At 41.7% G+C, this 13,818-nt stretch overlaps 1 protein-coding gene across 2 annotated transcripts in view; it reads right to left on the minus strand.

Annotated features, from left to right (window-relative positions):
• TMEFF1 (transmembrane protein with EGF like and two follistatin like domains 1) overlaps positions 1-13,818 on the minus strand; it is a 132,023-nt gene that overhangs the window by 24,919 nt on the left and 93,286 nt on the right. For both annotated transcript variants that reach the window (XM_026700907.2, XM_087930687.1), the window contains one exon: positions 914-1,010. In XM_026700907.2, the coding sequence (XP_026556692.1) occupies positions 914-1,010 (97 nt within the window). The remainder of the gene's footprint in view (positions 1-913; positions 1,011-13,818) is intronic.

Below are 13,818 nucleotides of genomic sequence, written 5' to 3' on the forward strand. Positions count from 1 at the left end.
AAAAAAAAGGTATTCAAAGTCTTTTATCCAGTTATACACCACTCACCACTTCCACTCTCCAGCACAAACTTAAGTCCCGGCAGCTTCCTGTATTCAGGGCAGCTATTAAACTGCCACTTCTCCCTGTCTTCTAGGGGAGTAGATACCAAGCCAGGGAGGGGAGATGCGGCTCCCCTCAACCCAGCTGGAGGTCTCCCCCTGTTCCCACCACCCCTACAAGGTGGGTCAGATGGTTCAGTCCCTCAGGGATCCCTCTAACAGGGCAAGCACGGATCAAAACCAAGCACGATTGCGGTCTCTGGTCTGTCTTCGACAGAAACGCCACCGGAAGTCCAGGAATATACAGTATTAATGTATAAATCCATAACATTTAAATCCAGAGAATAACACATCACAACCATCACCATTAGCACCAACTTTATGACAAAAGAGACATCTACATGAAGCATCCTTAATCTGGATTTCACTTGTGATTTTATCCCAGGGAAATGGATTAACATAAGAAATACTGTCCCTTTTAACTTTCAACTTCAAAGCATCAAACAGAGAACCGTTGCGATTTTTCAAATAGTCAGACACACTTAAAAAGGTTGTATGTGTATACAAGGCTATTCTATAATAGGTAATTTTAAGTCTAACCCTTTTTCCTGATTTCATTATTCAGTGATTTAAAAATGAGTTTAATTCTTTTTTATAATGTGATATATTAATATATTTCGGTAATATTGACAGAATGTCACTTCATCAAGAAATACATCAACTGTACATTCCTACAATTGTTGCTATATTAAACACTTTTTAGAAATCAAAATAGGCTGAATTCTTCAAAAGAAAGCACTGTGCTAAGTTCATATCAGTGGCTATCTTAATTCCAGGGGGAAGGTAGTTTTTGCCTTTGGGGAAAGTCTCTTACCCAACATTTTCTGCATCTTCATCACACTCAGCTCTGTACTTGCAAACTCCGCATTTGGAATGTTTTCTATGAATGTCCGTTCCAGATCCTTCGTACTCTAAAACAAAGCCACGTCAACAGAGTATCATCTAATGAACATTTCTAAAAGAGTGAAAAATATTTTTCATATTATACATGTCACACTACTCTGTAGACATGGATTAGATAACATTAGTCATTCTACCTGCATTCTATCACTTACTGTACTTCTCATCATTATAACAAATTCTGCTCCCACCTTAGGCATGAAAGCCAACCTGAAGACTTGACTTTGGTCCAGTCAATCTCTCTCAGTTCAATCCACCTGGCAGAATGCTTGTTGTTGGGAAAATAGGAGGAAGGAGTACTGTATAAGTTTGCCACCTTGAATTACTTGTAAATTATTGAAGGTGGGATAAAGAAATACTTTTTAAAAATCCTATTTAGAATTCACTGAAAAAAAAAAGCATGCTCTATATTCTATGGTCCTGACAGAATCTAAGTATTTTAAATAGCAACAGTCTAGATAGAACAACAATTCATAAAAACATAAAGGGCCTAGGGATGTAAAAAGTTTTACTGAAGTGTATCCACTGCAGCTGAAATGTCTAGACTTATAGTGAATGTCAGGTTATTACCTTGAAATAACAGCAGACTTATTTTTTTAGAATTATGTAAATCCCATACCCTTTAACTTAGTTGCTTATGCTAGTAATAATAATATAGCACATAACTGAGCCGAAACTAAATTATTTTAAATGTCACTGGTTTCATTGGGAGAGTTAAGTGTTCAACTTCTTTTCAGGAGATGCTCTTAAATGTACACATAATGTATCCATTTAAACTACTGTGACACAACAGTGGCTATAACAAAATTATATTAGATGTTATCGTAACATGAATAAGAATGTAAAAAAGGATTACTGATCTGTTTTTCTGCCTGTGCCATTACCTATTAATAAGATTTCATCAAGACAGGTTGGGGTTTTTTTGTTTTTGTTTTTTTGTTTTTACACAAGCTTGTTAAACTAGAAAAACCAGAATGTTTTGTCAGCAAATGGCAAGAAAAAATGCACGATAAATTCTGTCTCTGATTTATTTCACCAGGAATTTATAATACAACATCAATATATGTCTGGGTTGCACTAAAAGACCTCAGAGATCCCTTCCAGCCTTGATTCTATATTCTATGCTTAATAGTATATATGAATATAAAGTTAAAAAAAACACTTTAATGGGAAAAGCAGCAACACTTTGCGTGTTATCTGAGGCAAAGATGAGAATCCACAAAATTGTATTTACCAACTCACAGACAAAACTCATTTTGTTTATATGTATAACTGGTAGAAACAAGCATCCAACTCAAGTAATTCCTCAGACTTGGAAACTTTTAAGAGTCTGAACTTCAACTTCCAGAATTCTTCAGCAATAAAGCTGGTTGGGGAATTCAGGAAAGTTGAAGTCCAGGCATCTTAAAAGATACCCAGATTGAAAAACTCTGATTTAACTCCAAGTGATAAATGATCAACTCTATTCCTCAAGTCCCACAAAATCATATACTCTTCTTTCTTTCATGTGAAGCTGCAGTTAATTTCAAAAATGGAATGTCTCTTGCATGCAACCATAAATTTCCATTTTGCTGTTAGTAACAGTATAAAGTGGTAGATACAAATCTTACAAATAATTGGTCTGCAGCAAATATTTGACAGATAGGGAGTATCAAAGGAGAAAGCAAAATGTTTTTAAAAATACTTCATATAACTAGTATTGGACATTACCACTGTCTGAGTTTTAAAATAATTAAAAGGCAGATACTCTTGGCTTTTTTTTTCAGTAATTGGCCAGCATTCTGATAAATGAGCATAACTTGCCAGAAGCTGGATAAACACTCTCAACTCAGTTCACCCTATATCTTCATAAATAAAATTAGAAACTCAAGAATGCTACAATATCAGGACTAAATAATAAACCACGGAAAAAGAATTCCAAAGATCAGACAAAACCTTCAGGCACACAGCTTTGTCAAAGGTCAACGATGTCACAAGAATGACTGGGAAGGATGTAAATCAGTAATGTTGTAGGGGGGAAAAATGCTTCGCTTCAAATCCCTAGAACCTTAGGAAATAAATGCATCTTGGAATACCAAAGGAACTGAAGAGCTCTGCAGAACCTTGTCCATGTCCTTGAGGAGTCCTGGCCAACTGGAAAGGTGCCAGTGGACTGGAGAAAAACAGATGTAGCTCCTCTTTTCATAAAAGGGAAAAAGAGGACCCCTGTGAGCCAGTGAACCTAACTACCATCTCCAGAAAGATATTACAACAGGTAATAAAGTAGGCTATTTATAAACATTTCTAAGTTAATGCTGTGATTGCTAAGACCAGAGGTCTCCAAACATGGCAACTTTAAGATTTGTGGACCTCAACTCCCAGACCTATGCTGGCTGGAGAATTCTGGGAGTTGAAGTCCACAAGTCTTAAAGTTGCCAAGTTTTGAGATCTCTGGTCTTTGCAATCAAAGCATTAACTTAGAGTTTATTATAAATACCTACTTTATTACCTGTTCTAATATCTTGGTTTTGTAAAAAAATAAATCATATGTGACAAATTTTGTTTCCTCCTCGGATAGAGATAGCTACCCTAGTGGACAAGGGAACTACTGTGTATATAATCTACCTTGATTTCAGCAAAGTTTTTGACAAAGATTCACATGATGTTCTCATTAACAAGCTGCTGATTTGGATAACAATACAGTAAGGTGGCTCAAAAGCTGGCTGGCAACTGCATCCAGAATTAATTGCATTCAGCATGATGGCTCTACATCAAGTTAAAGAGCAGTCACCAGTGCAACTTGTAAGAATCAGTCTTGGAGCCAGAATTATTCAACACATTAATTAATGACCTGGATTGTAAGATTAATTGATTGCATATCAATTTGCAAATTATACAAAGTGGGAGGTCTAGCCAAGATCTAGGTAACTGAAAGAGAATGTAATTGATATGAACAACTTTGAAAACTGGACTGAAAATAACTATGCATGTTGACTAATATTATATTTAGGGAGAGAAAAATGTAGGACACATATACAAAATGGGGAAAATGTGGTTTGAAAAGAAAATATCTGAGGAGGACTGACAACATGCTGAAATACAGGATGGGGCAATTTCTAGAAGAGCTAAAAGACTTGTAAGCTACAATAGAAGCGCTGCATTAAAGATACATGAAATCAGTATATTCCTCTCTTTATTCAACACTGGAGTAGTCGATTACAGCTTACAATTCTGAGTATTGTCTTTCCAAAAGGTTATTAATATGTTAGAGAGTTCAAAGAATGATCAGAAAGAAGACACAGTACAAGTAATGTCCAATGAGGACTGAAGAAACTTTTGATGTTCAATCTGAAGAAAAGAAGAGATGACTCCACCAGACTGTCAATTATTTGGAAGCCTGCACTCACAAACAAAAAAATCTCCACACCACAAGCCAGGCAAACACCTGGGCACAAACAGATCCCCCCCTGATACCTCCAGCTCAAACACACCCCAACCAGGCACCCAAATGAAACCTAGCTTCCTAACAAATGATAGCCGTCCATTTACTCGGAGCCAAGCTGCACTAAAAGCCTCCAATATAGGAACACAATGTTGCCAGCCAATCAAGACAAAAAAGCCACAAAACAGACAGAAGATATTAGAAACACCAATCAAGCAGAACACAGCAAACTCCAAGACCAATAAACACAGACCAAGACTCCCAACCAATCAGGATGAAGAAAAAACCATTCTGGCACAGCAGTAGGCTAGCCCCAAATTTAAAACTGAAACAACTGTAAAAGTCTGACTCACAGACAAACACTATACAGAAGCCTGATGATGGCAGATGAGATTCTGCCGAAATGCTACTACAACTTTAAAAGCACAACTATAATGATGTGGGAAAATACCCAAACAAAGCTGAATACCATACATGTAAGTAAGTAAAGCCGAAAGCACCAGCCTGAGGATGGAGAGTGGGACCTCACCAAAACGTTGCCAAGATACTCTTAATCTTACATGGGAAAAGACCCGAACACACCTAGACCTACATACCTGTACCCATGAAAATCTACAAATATATATATATATATCTATATTCTTAAGTTTTCACGGTACTTACATGTATGGTATTCAGCTTTGTTCAGGTATTTTCCCACGTCATTATAGTTGTGCTTTTAAAGTTGTAGCAACATTTCGGCAGAATCTCATCTGCCATCATCAGACTTCTGTATAGTGTTTGTCTGTGAGTCAGACTTTTACAGTTGTTTCAGTTTTAAATTTGGGGCTAGCCTACTGCTGTGCCAGAATGGTTTTTTCTTCATCCTGATTGGTTGGGAGTCTTGGTCTGTGTTTATTGGTCTTGGAGTTTGCTGTGTTCTGCTTGATTGGTGTTTCTAATATCTTCTGTCTGTTTTGTGGCTTTTTTGTCTTGATTGGCTGGCAACATTGTGTTCCTATATTGGAGGCTTTTAGTGCAGCTTGGCTCCGAGTAAATGGACGGCTATCATTTATTAGGAAGCTAGGTTTCATCTGGGTGCCTGGTTGGGGTGTGTTTGAACTGGAGGTATCGGGGGATCTGTTTGTGCCCAGGTGTTTGCCTGGCTTGTGGTGTGGAGATTTTTTTGTTTGTGAGTGCAGGCTTCCAAATAATTGACAGTCTGGTGGAATCATCTCTTCTATTCATGCTTTCAGGTCTTTTTTCAATGTCTATGGCTTCTCTCTGAGAATTCTGTGGCTAGGGTTTTGGTGCCATTGAAGTTGATGCTATGACCTGTGGCTTTCATGTGTTGGACTAGTGAGGAAGTGTGTTCCAGCTTTTTTACTGCATTTTTGTGTTCATCCAGGCGGGTACTTATTCTTCTATTGGTCTGTCCAATGTATGTGGCCAGGCATGATGCACAGGGAACTTCATATATGCCTTGGTTTTCCAGGTCAATTTTATCTTTGGGGTTTCTAAGGATGGCTGCTATTTTTCTGTCTGTTTTGAAGGCAGTCTTGATGTAATGCCTGTGTAGTATCTTATTTTGTCTGTAGTACCTCTTATGTAGGGCAGGACAGCTGTTCCATAGGTCTGTTCATCTTCTAGGTCTCCATTATGTCTCAGTGTGTTTTTGTGGATCAAGCCGGTGATTTTGCTTTTGTGGAAGCTGTTGGCTGTCAGTACTTTAGTCAGGGTGCATAGTTCAGTCTTTATGTGTGTCTTGTCTGCCAGGCGTTTGGTTCTGGCAATTAGTGTTTTGGCCACGGAGTTTATCTGTGCTGGGTGGTGGTGGGATTGGGCGTTGAGGTAGTGGTTGGTGTGTGTTTTCTTCTGGTATATGGTGTGTCCTAGTGTGCCATTTGTTTTTTTGTAGATTAGTACATCTAGGAATGGTAGTTGTTTGTTTGTTTCCATTTCCATGGTGAACTTGATTTGGGGGTATGTGCTGTTTAGGTGTGTTAGGAAATTGTTTAGGTTTTCTTTTCCATGGAGCCAAATCACAATTATGTCATCGATGTATCTTAACCATAGTTTGGGTTTGTGGATGGCGTTAGCCAGGGCTCTGGAATCGAATTCTTCCATGAACAGGTATGCAATGACAGGTGACAGTGGTGATCCCATAGGGGCTCCTTCAATTTGCTTGTATCTTTGTCCTTTGTATATGAAATATGTGTTGGTTAAGCAGTGTTCTGCTAGTTCCATGAGGTGTTTAGCTGGTTGGTATTTATTTTTGATAATTTCAAGAGTTTCTTTTATTGGGACTTGAGTGAATAGTGAAACCACGTCAAAACTTACAAGCAGATCTTCTTGTTCCACGTGTAGATCTTTGATCATTTCCAAGAAGTGGTATGAGATTTGTACATGTGAAGCTGCTGTTTCAGCATGGGGCTGTAGCTGTTTTGCTAAGAGTTTAGCTGGGTTTTGTAGTGGTGCTCCTCTGGAGCTGACTATGGGTCTGAGAGGTATGTCTTCTTTGAGTATTTTTGGGAGGCCGTATAGTTTGGGGCATCTGGAAGATTTTTCTCTTGGGATGATCGTCTGTTGGATCTCTTTGCTCATGTGGCTAGTTGTAATTTTCTTCTTGATTATTTTTTCCAGATATATGATTCTGCCGAAACGTTGCTACAACTTTAAAAGCACAACTATAATGACGTGGGAAAATACCCGAACAAAACTCTCTAACTAAAACGTATGGACAACAGCAGAACAATTGAACCATGAAGGTTATAGGTTCTCCAACTCTGGTCGAGACTAGACAGATGTTTCTCATGGATAATCTAATTAGTTTTCCTGCACACTGTAAAGTTGAATTATATTGTTCTTATGGTCCTTTCCAACTCTACAACTATAACTATAATTATAACTATAACTAACTATATATATTCATAGAATTATATGAATTATGTTGAATAGCAATGCAAAATCTGAAGCTTTACGGTTTTAATCCAGATTTTCAAGCTTTATTCTATATAAATTCCTAATAGATTGTGCAACGTTTCACTTGGGAGGACCATATTGTTCTATTTCTAATTAGAAAATCACTTCAAAATGCACCTTTTCAAATATGTAAAATGTCTAAAACATATTTCTATCTTTCATTATATGACATATATATTCATAGAAATATGTAAATCTAATCCACTAATAATCACAAGGAATTGTTCTGCAAAGTGTGACAGATGGCAGTCAGCTGTGTAGGACATGATGTTTATGAATTTATTAATCAGTAAAAGCAATCTGCCACAGCTTCTCTACAATGACTAGATTTTAGAAATGATGAATCCAAAACAAATTATCCAATAGTCCCAAAGGTGCTTTTTCAAGAGGCAACTGAACTTTCTAGTTTTTCTTTGAAGACATTTCACTTCTTATCCAAGAAGCTTCCTCAGAAAAACCAAAAGAAAAACCAGAAAGTCCAGTTGCCTCTTGAAAAAACACTTGGGACAACAATGACCTCGATGACTCAGAATCTCCATAGACAAATTATCCAATAGAAGAGGATACATGTAGCTCAGGGCTGAATTGTGCAGCTCTTGGTGCTCTCTGAATTTGGTTGTGTACTTGCAAATATTTCATTACCCAACTAGGTAACATTACCAGAGGTAATGAGTGTGGGATTTATTCCCAGTTTATGTAAGTAGCTTGCCCTACCAGTATTGATGGGAGTGTGGGATAGTAGTAGTTCAGGTGTTGATCCTTGCTTATCTGAATATAGGCTGTTAGAGCGATGTGTTCTGGTCTTTTTCCTTCTTACCTTTTTAATTGTCTGTTTAGAAGGTTGTTTATGTCCATGTATCTACTGACAGCTGATTTGTCTAAATGTCAAATAGAGAATCCCCTAATGTTTCTGAAGTTAGCTTGGTCTAGGATGCTCACAATTTCCCAGTTGAAACTATGGTTAAGTCTGTCCATGTGTTATTATTGAAGAAGGACCAGAGAAGGAATATATTTTATATAAGTTAGCTAGCTCCTGAGCATATTATAACTCTCTGATCTATAGGTCATAGGGACAGAGGGCAACTCTGTCTGTGTTACGCTAAAGAATTAGGAAATCTATTTAGAGGAAGTAACAATGTATTTAAAGTTGAAAACAAGGAAGCTGCAATCAAGGGAAGGTCTGTAAGAAGCATTTTTGTAAGTGTAAGATAATGGTAAAAATAGCATATACTTACAGACATCCTGTCTTCTCTACCACATCCTCTTTCTTATGTTTTGTTCCCAGTACAAAATATGTTTTTAGGTATTTTGTAAGCATAAAATCCATATTTGGTAAATAGGGCATAGATGAACATGGCTTGGGCTGAAATCATCATAAGGTATAAAAGAACTAACCCCAGCATGTAATGGGGGTTCAGAATTTGTCATGTTAATGCTCTGAGCGCTTTGCGCAAATAAACCTGAATTCTTCCACCTCTCGTGGTCTCTTGTTCTGTGTTGAAACCGAGACTGCTGCAACATTTTTCTGGCGAGACTCCGCCGGGACTGGAGGGGCCCTGAGGCCCTCTGGGTGGTCCATCCCGACAGTCAGTGGATCGGTGAGTTGGAGGAATATCCCAGGCGCCATGGAACCCTTTGAATCCGAGGGACTTCCCCAGGCGGCTGACTGCTGCTGTCGGCGATTGACAAACCCACGAACCACTGGTGAGAGGTGAGAAGAACAGGACTGGGGCTGGCCAGCAGTGAGAAACAAAAGGAGAAGACGCCTGCAGGCAAGTATTGGATGGGAAATATAATCCCTCCCTGTAAGCAGGGACGGAGGAGAGGACTGATCACCCTCTCTTAACAGATAAAGTGGGTGGACTTGTCAAGTCTGATTGGAAAAGAGAGAGAGCCTACTGCAGTTCCCATTGGTGACTGTGAGTCTCCAGCACCGTGGGTCAGTAGAAAGCGAGTGGCGTCCGCAGTTCCCATCGGAGACCGTGAATATCCGGCTCCCTGGGTCGGGCGTGTGTGAGTGGGTGTCTATGTGAAAAATCCCCTGCTGTGTTTGAAGAAAGTGGGACCCCTTACCCTCTTCTTCAATTTCCTCTCCTCTCTCTCTCTTGTCTGTTTATGTGCGAGGATTATGGGTGGTAGACAAACTAAAGAGGTAACCCCTCTGGAGGTTATGATGAAACATTTTAAGGAGGCTTACCAGTCTCAGGATTATGGGCGTAAATGGGATAGGTAGAAATTGCGAAAATTTTGTGAAATTGAATGGGCCAACCTTGGGATTGGGTGGCCCCAGTGGGTACACTTGATATTCCCACTGCCGTGCAGGTACATCGTAGGGTCTTTCACCCAATGTTAGGCTACCCAGATCAGGGTCCATATATAGACGTGTGGTTGGATTTATTGAATCATCCACCCCCTTGGCTACTGACGACTTAAAATGCAGCGGTGTAAAGCCTTGCTATCACGACATGTTACCCTTAACAAATTACAGAAATCTGTACAAGTGCTGCCTAGTTGTCCCGAGGAAGTTCCAACCCCCCCTTATGTACCACCGGGAGGTTTGAAGAAGGGTCGGAGGGGAGGAATCGGGAGGGTGGCAGACTTTATGGCACGATTAGATCGACTATCTCCATATCTAAAAAGTCCCCCAAGGTCAGAGGAATGGATAGATCGGTCCAGGTGGATAGATCACTGCCTTCAACATCCACCCCAAAGGAAGGCCCGTGGACCCTACCCCATCCACTTCAGCGCCGAGTACATCTGCTGTGACCGAACCGGTCGCAGCCAGAACTCGGGCAAAAACAGAACAGGCTTCCTGACAGCCCCCCTGAGACAAGTGGATCAGTTGGCAATTAATCCAATTAATGGAGGTAGCTCGAAAAGTCTTTGCAAATAGGGATAAAGAGGAGGATAGGAAAAAAAGATCAGAAGATGCAATGAAAGGCTGAATTAATGGCAGCAGCCATGATGTGGGCACCACGAGGACGGTCAAATCCACGTGGTGCGGGGTCCGGCTCACAGAGGGCTGGGGCAAGAGTCGGGAGAAAGGGGAAGATGGGAACTCGCCATAACCAATGTGCTTTATGTAAGAAATATGGGCATTGGAAAGGTGAGTGTCCCGAACGTGAACTACCCAGAAATAGGGAAGGACCCCACGAGGCCTCAGTTTCGTGGTGGAAGATGGTCAGAGAGGGCTGACCCAGAGGGGTAGAGGACAGATAGAAACCAGACGGGGGTTGGGCGGACCCCCTCTGGTGGGCTTAACCCAGGCAGAAGAATGGGACTGAGGCCGACCGGGTTCAGTCAGCCTCCCTGAACCTATGGTCAGACTGAATGTGGGAGGCAAGACAGTTACATTTTTAGTGGATATCGGAGCTACCCGATCAGTTTTAACCCAACCCTTAGCGCAGGCATCCCGTGAAACTATTAATATTCAGGGAGCAACAGGGACAACTTTACAACGTCCCTTTCTGGAGCCCCTTGAATGCACCTTAAAAGGGCAGGCTATAACACACCAGTTCGTTTATATGCCTGACTGCCCTGTCCCATTATTAGGAAGGGATCTGCTCTGTAAAATGAGGGCACAATTATCCTTTAATGAGGATGGTTCCATGAACCTGGGGTACGGAAAAGTAACTTTGTCTGTACCTTTGGAAGAATCCTGGAGGCTTATGGTAGCGAGGGAATTTGGGTGCGCTGACAAGGAAGTCTGGAGGCAGTTTAAAGTTCCCTATTTGTGGGCGGAAGATAACCCCCCTGGTTTTGCAGCACACCATCCACCCATTCTAATTGAGGAAGTGCCTCTGAAAGTGCCTGTGAGAATCAGACAGAGGGCATACCTCGCCACATTATACAAGCTATCCAGGATATTATTGACTTATATTTAGAACATCATATCCTGGTACCTACTGAATCGCCCTGGAATACCCCATATTGCCAATTCCAAAAGGGGATGGTCGGTTTCGCCCTGTTCAGGATTTGAGGCCTGTAAATTTAGCTACTATAACTATCCATCCGGTAGTTCCCAATCCCTATGTCATATTGGGACTTATCCTCGGGAGGCTCAGTGGTTTTCTGTTATAGACTTGAAGAGCGCGCCTTCTTTACCATCCCCATACACAAGAAAAGCCAGCATTTATTTGCTTTGAGTGGGAAAACCCTAACACTGGTAGGAAGCAGCACTATACCTGGACCAATATACCTGCCTCAAGGATTTAAGAATTCACCTACACTTTTCGGTGCTGCTTTGGCCAGGGATCTGGAGGCTTTACATATACCAGCCCCAGATGTGGTCTTACAATATGTGGATGATTTATTAGTAACAGGATATGCAGAGGACGCGTGTTGGCAAAATACAGCTGATTTACTTTCACTACTGCAAGATTTAGGCTATAAAGCATCTAGAAAAAAGCACAGTTAGTTCAGCAAAAGGTCAGGTATCTGGGTTATGACATTGAGCAAGGGAAGAGGACGTTGGGCCACGAGCGGAAGGAGGCCATATGTCAACTTCCTGTTCCAACTAACAGGAGAGATTACGAGGGTTTCTGGGCGTGGCTGGTTTCTGCCGCATCTAGATTCCCAACTTTAGCCTAATTGCAAAACCTCTCTATGAAGCTACGAAAGGGCAGAAAGGGCCCCCTCTTTTGGAGCAAAGAGGAAGAAGCTAGTTTTCAATCCCTTAAACAAGCCCTCCTTCAAGCTCCCAGTTTAGGTCTCCCGGATTTGGAGAAACCATTTCAGTTGTTTGTTGACACTAGCGAAAGCGTTGCAATAGGCGTCCTCACCCAGATGATGGGAACATGGCACCGGCCGGTAGCATATCTCTCAAGCAACTAGATAATGTAGCCAAGGGATGGCCAGCCTGCCTTAAAGCAGTGGCTGGCACAGCAATCTTGACTCAGGAAGCAAATAAGCTAACCTTTGGTCAACAATTGCATATATACACACCCATTATTACCTGAGCCTGGAAATAGCAGTAGAGCACAATTGTGTTCAGACTATTGAAGAAACTTATGCTAGTCGTCCTGACCTGAAGGATGTTCCCCTTCCTGCCCCAGATTATACTCTGTTTACTGATGGCACCAGCTACTTACAAGAGGGAGTGAGAAGCGGGATATGTGGTGGTCACGCTGGATGAGGTCTGGGAAGCAAAGCCACTCCCTCCCGGAACTAGTGCCCAATTAGCTGAACTACATGCCCTCACCCGGGCTCTAGAGCTGGCACAGGGGCTGGCAGTAAATATACACGGTTCCAAATATGCTTTCCTCACAGTCCAGGTCCATGGGGCTCTGTATAAAGAGAGGGGACTACTAACTGCAGGGGAAAAGAAATAAAATCGGCCCCCCAGATATTGCGTTTATTGGACAGTGTGTGGGCTCCGAGCAAAGTAGCAGGCATGCACTGCCGGGCCACCAGAAGGTGGTGACAGATATACAGAGGGGAATGAGAGAGCTGACAAATTTGCGCGTGAAGCAGCCCTACTAGAACTTTGCCCCCTTGAAAGGCACCTTGCCATATGGGTGCCCGATGCTCAACCCCAACCCCATTACTCGGAGGAGGATAGGGACCGGCTAAAGGCACTCAGGCGCACCAAGAAGGTCAGTGGTGGGTCTTACCAGATAAGAGGGTGTATATTCCCGCTCATTTGGCCTGGGATGTTGTCGTCAGCTACATAAGCAATTGCACCTAGGTAAGACTGCCCTCACAAAGGCGCTTAGGAGGGAGGTGTATATAGATAGAGTTAACAGCATAGCAGCCAATGTATGTGCCCGTTGTGAAATATGTGCAGCCAATAACCCCAGGCAAGGCCGCAGCCACCAATGGGCCACCAACCCGAGGGCTGTTACCCTTGACTCTTTGATGGTTGACTTTACCGACATGCCTCGTTGTGGCCCTTACAATGCACTGCTGGTTATTGTCTGCACATACACGGGCTGGCCAGAATGTGTACCTACACGCACAAAGAAGGCCACTGAGGTTGCTCGAGCATTACTTCATATTGTAATACCAAGGTATGGGTTACCCTCCGGATCTCCTCGGACAATGGTCCGGAGTTTATTACAAGGCAGCAACAACTAGCAAAAGTTTTAGGTATTACATGGAAATTACACTGTAGTTTCCACCCCCTTTGGGGCCGGGTGGAAAGAATCAATCGAACAATTAAGGACAAGCTGGCAAAGATATGCCAGGAGACACATCTCAAATGAACTGATGCCTTGACCCTAGCTCTGGTGGCGATACGTTGTGCACCACGCAGGGATATTCGGTCTCCCCTTTTGAATTATTATGGCAGGGTTCCTAACTTGGTTAGGTTTGATATACATGACACCACAAATGTATCTGATGTTATTAGGTTAAGACAACTCAAGGCCCTAAATGAAATTATCCATAAATTACAGGAATATGTGTTAACGTGTAAACCTCAGGTTTTGGTAACCTCC

This window comes from Pseudonaja textilis, chromosome 3, assembly GCF_049901715.1.
Source record: "Pseudonaja textilis isolate UNSWEBS1 chromosome 3, rPseTex1.2, whole genome shotgun sequence".
Taxonomy (NCBI): domain Eukaryota; kingdom Metazoa; phylum Chordata; class Lepidosauria; order Squamata; family Elapidae; genus Pseudonaja; species Pseudonaja textilis.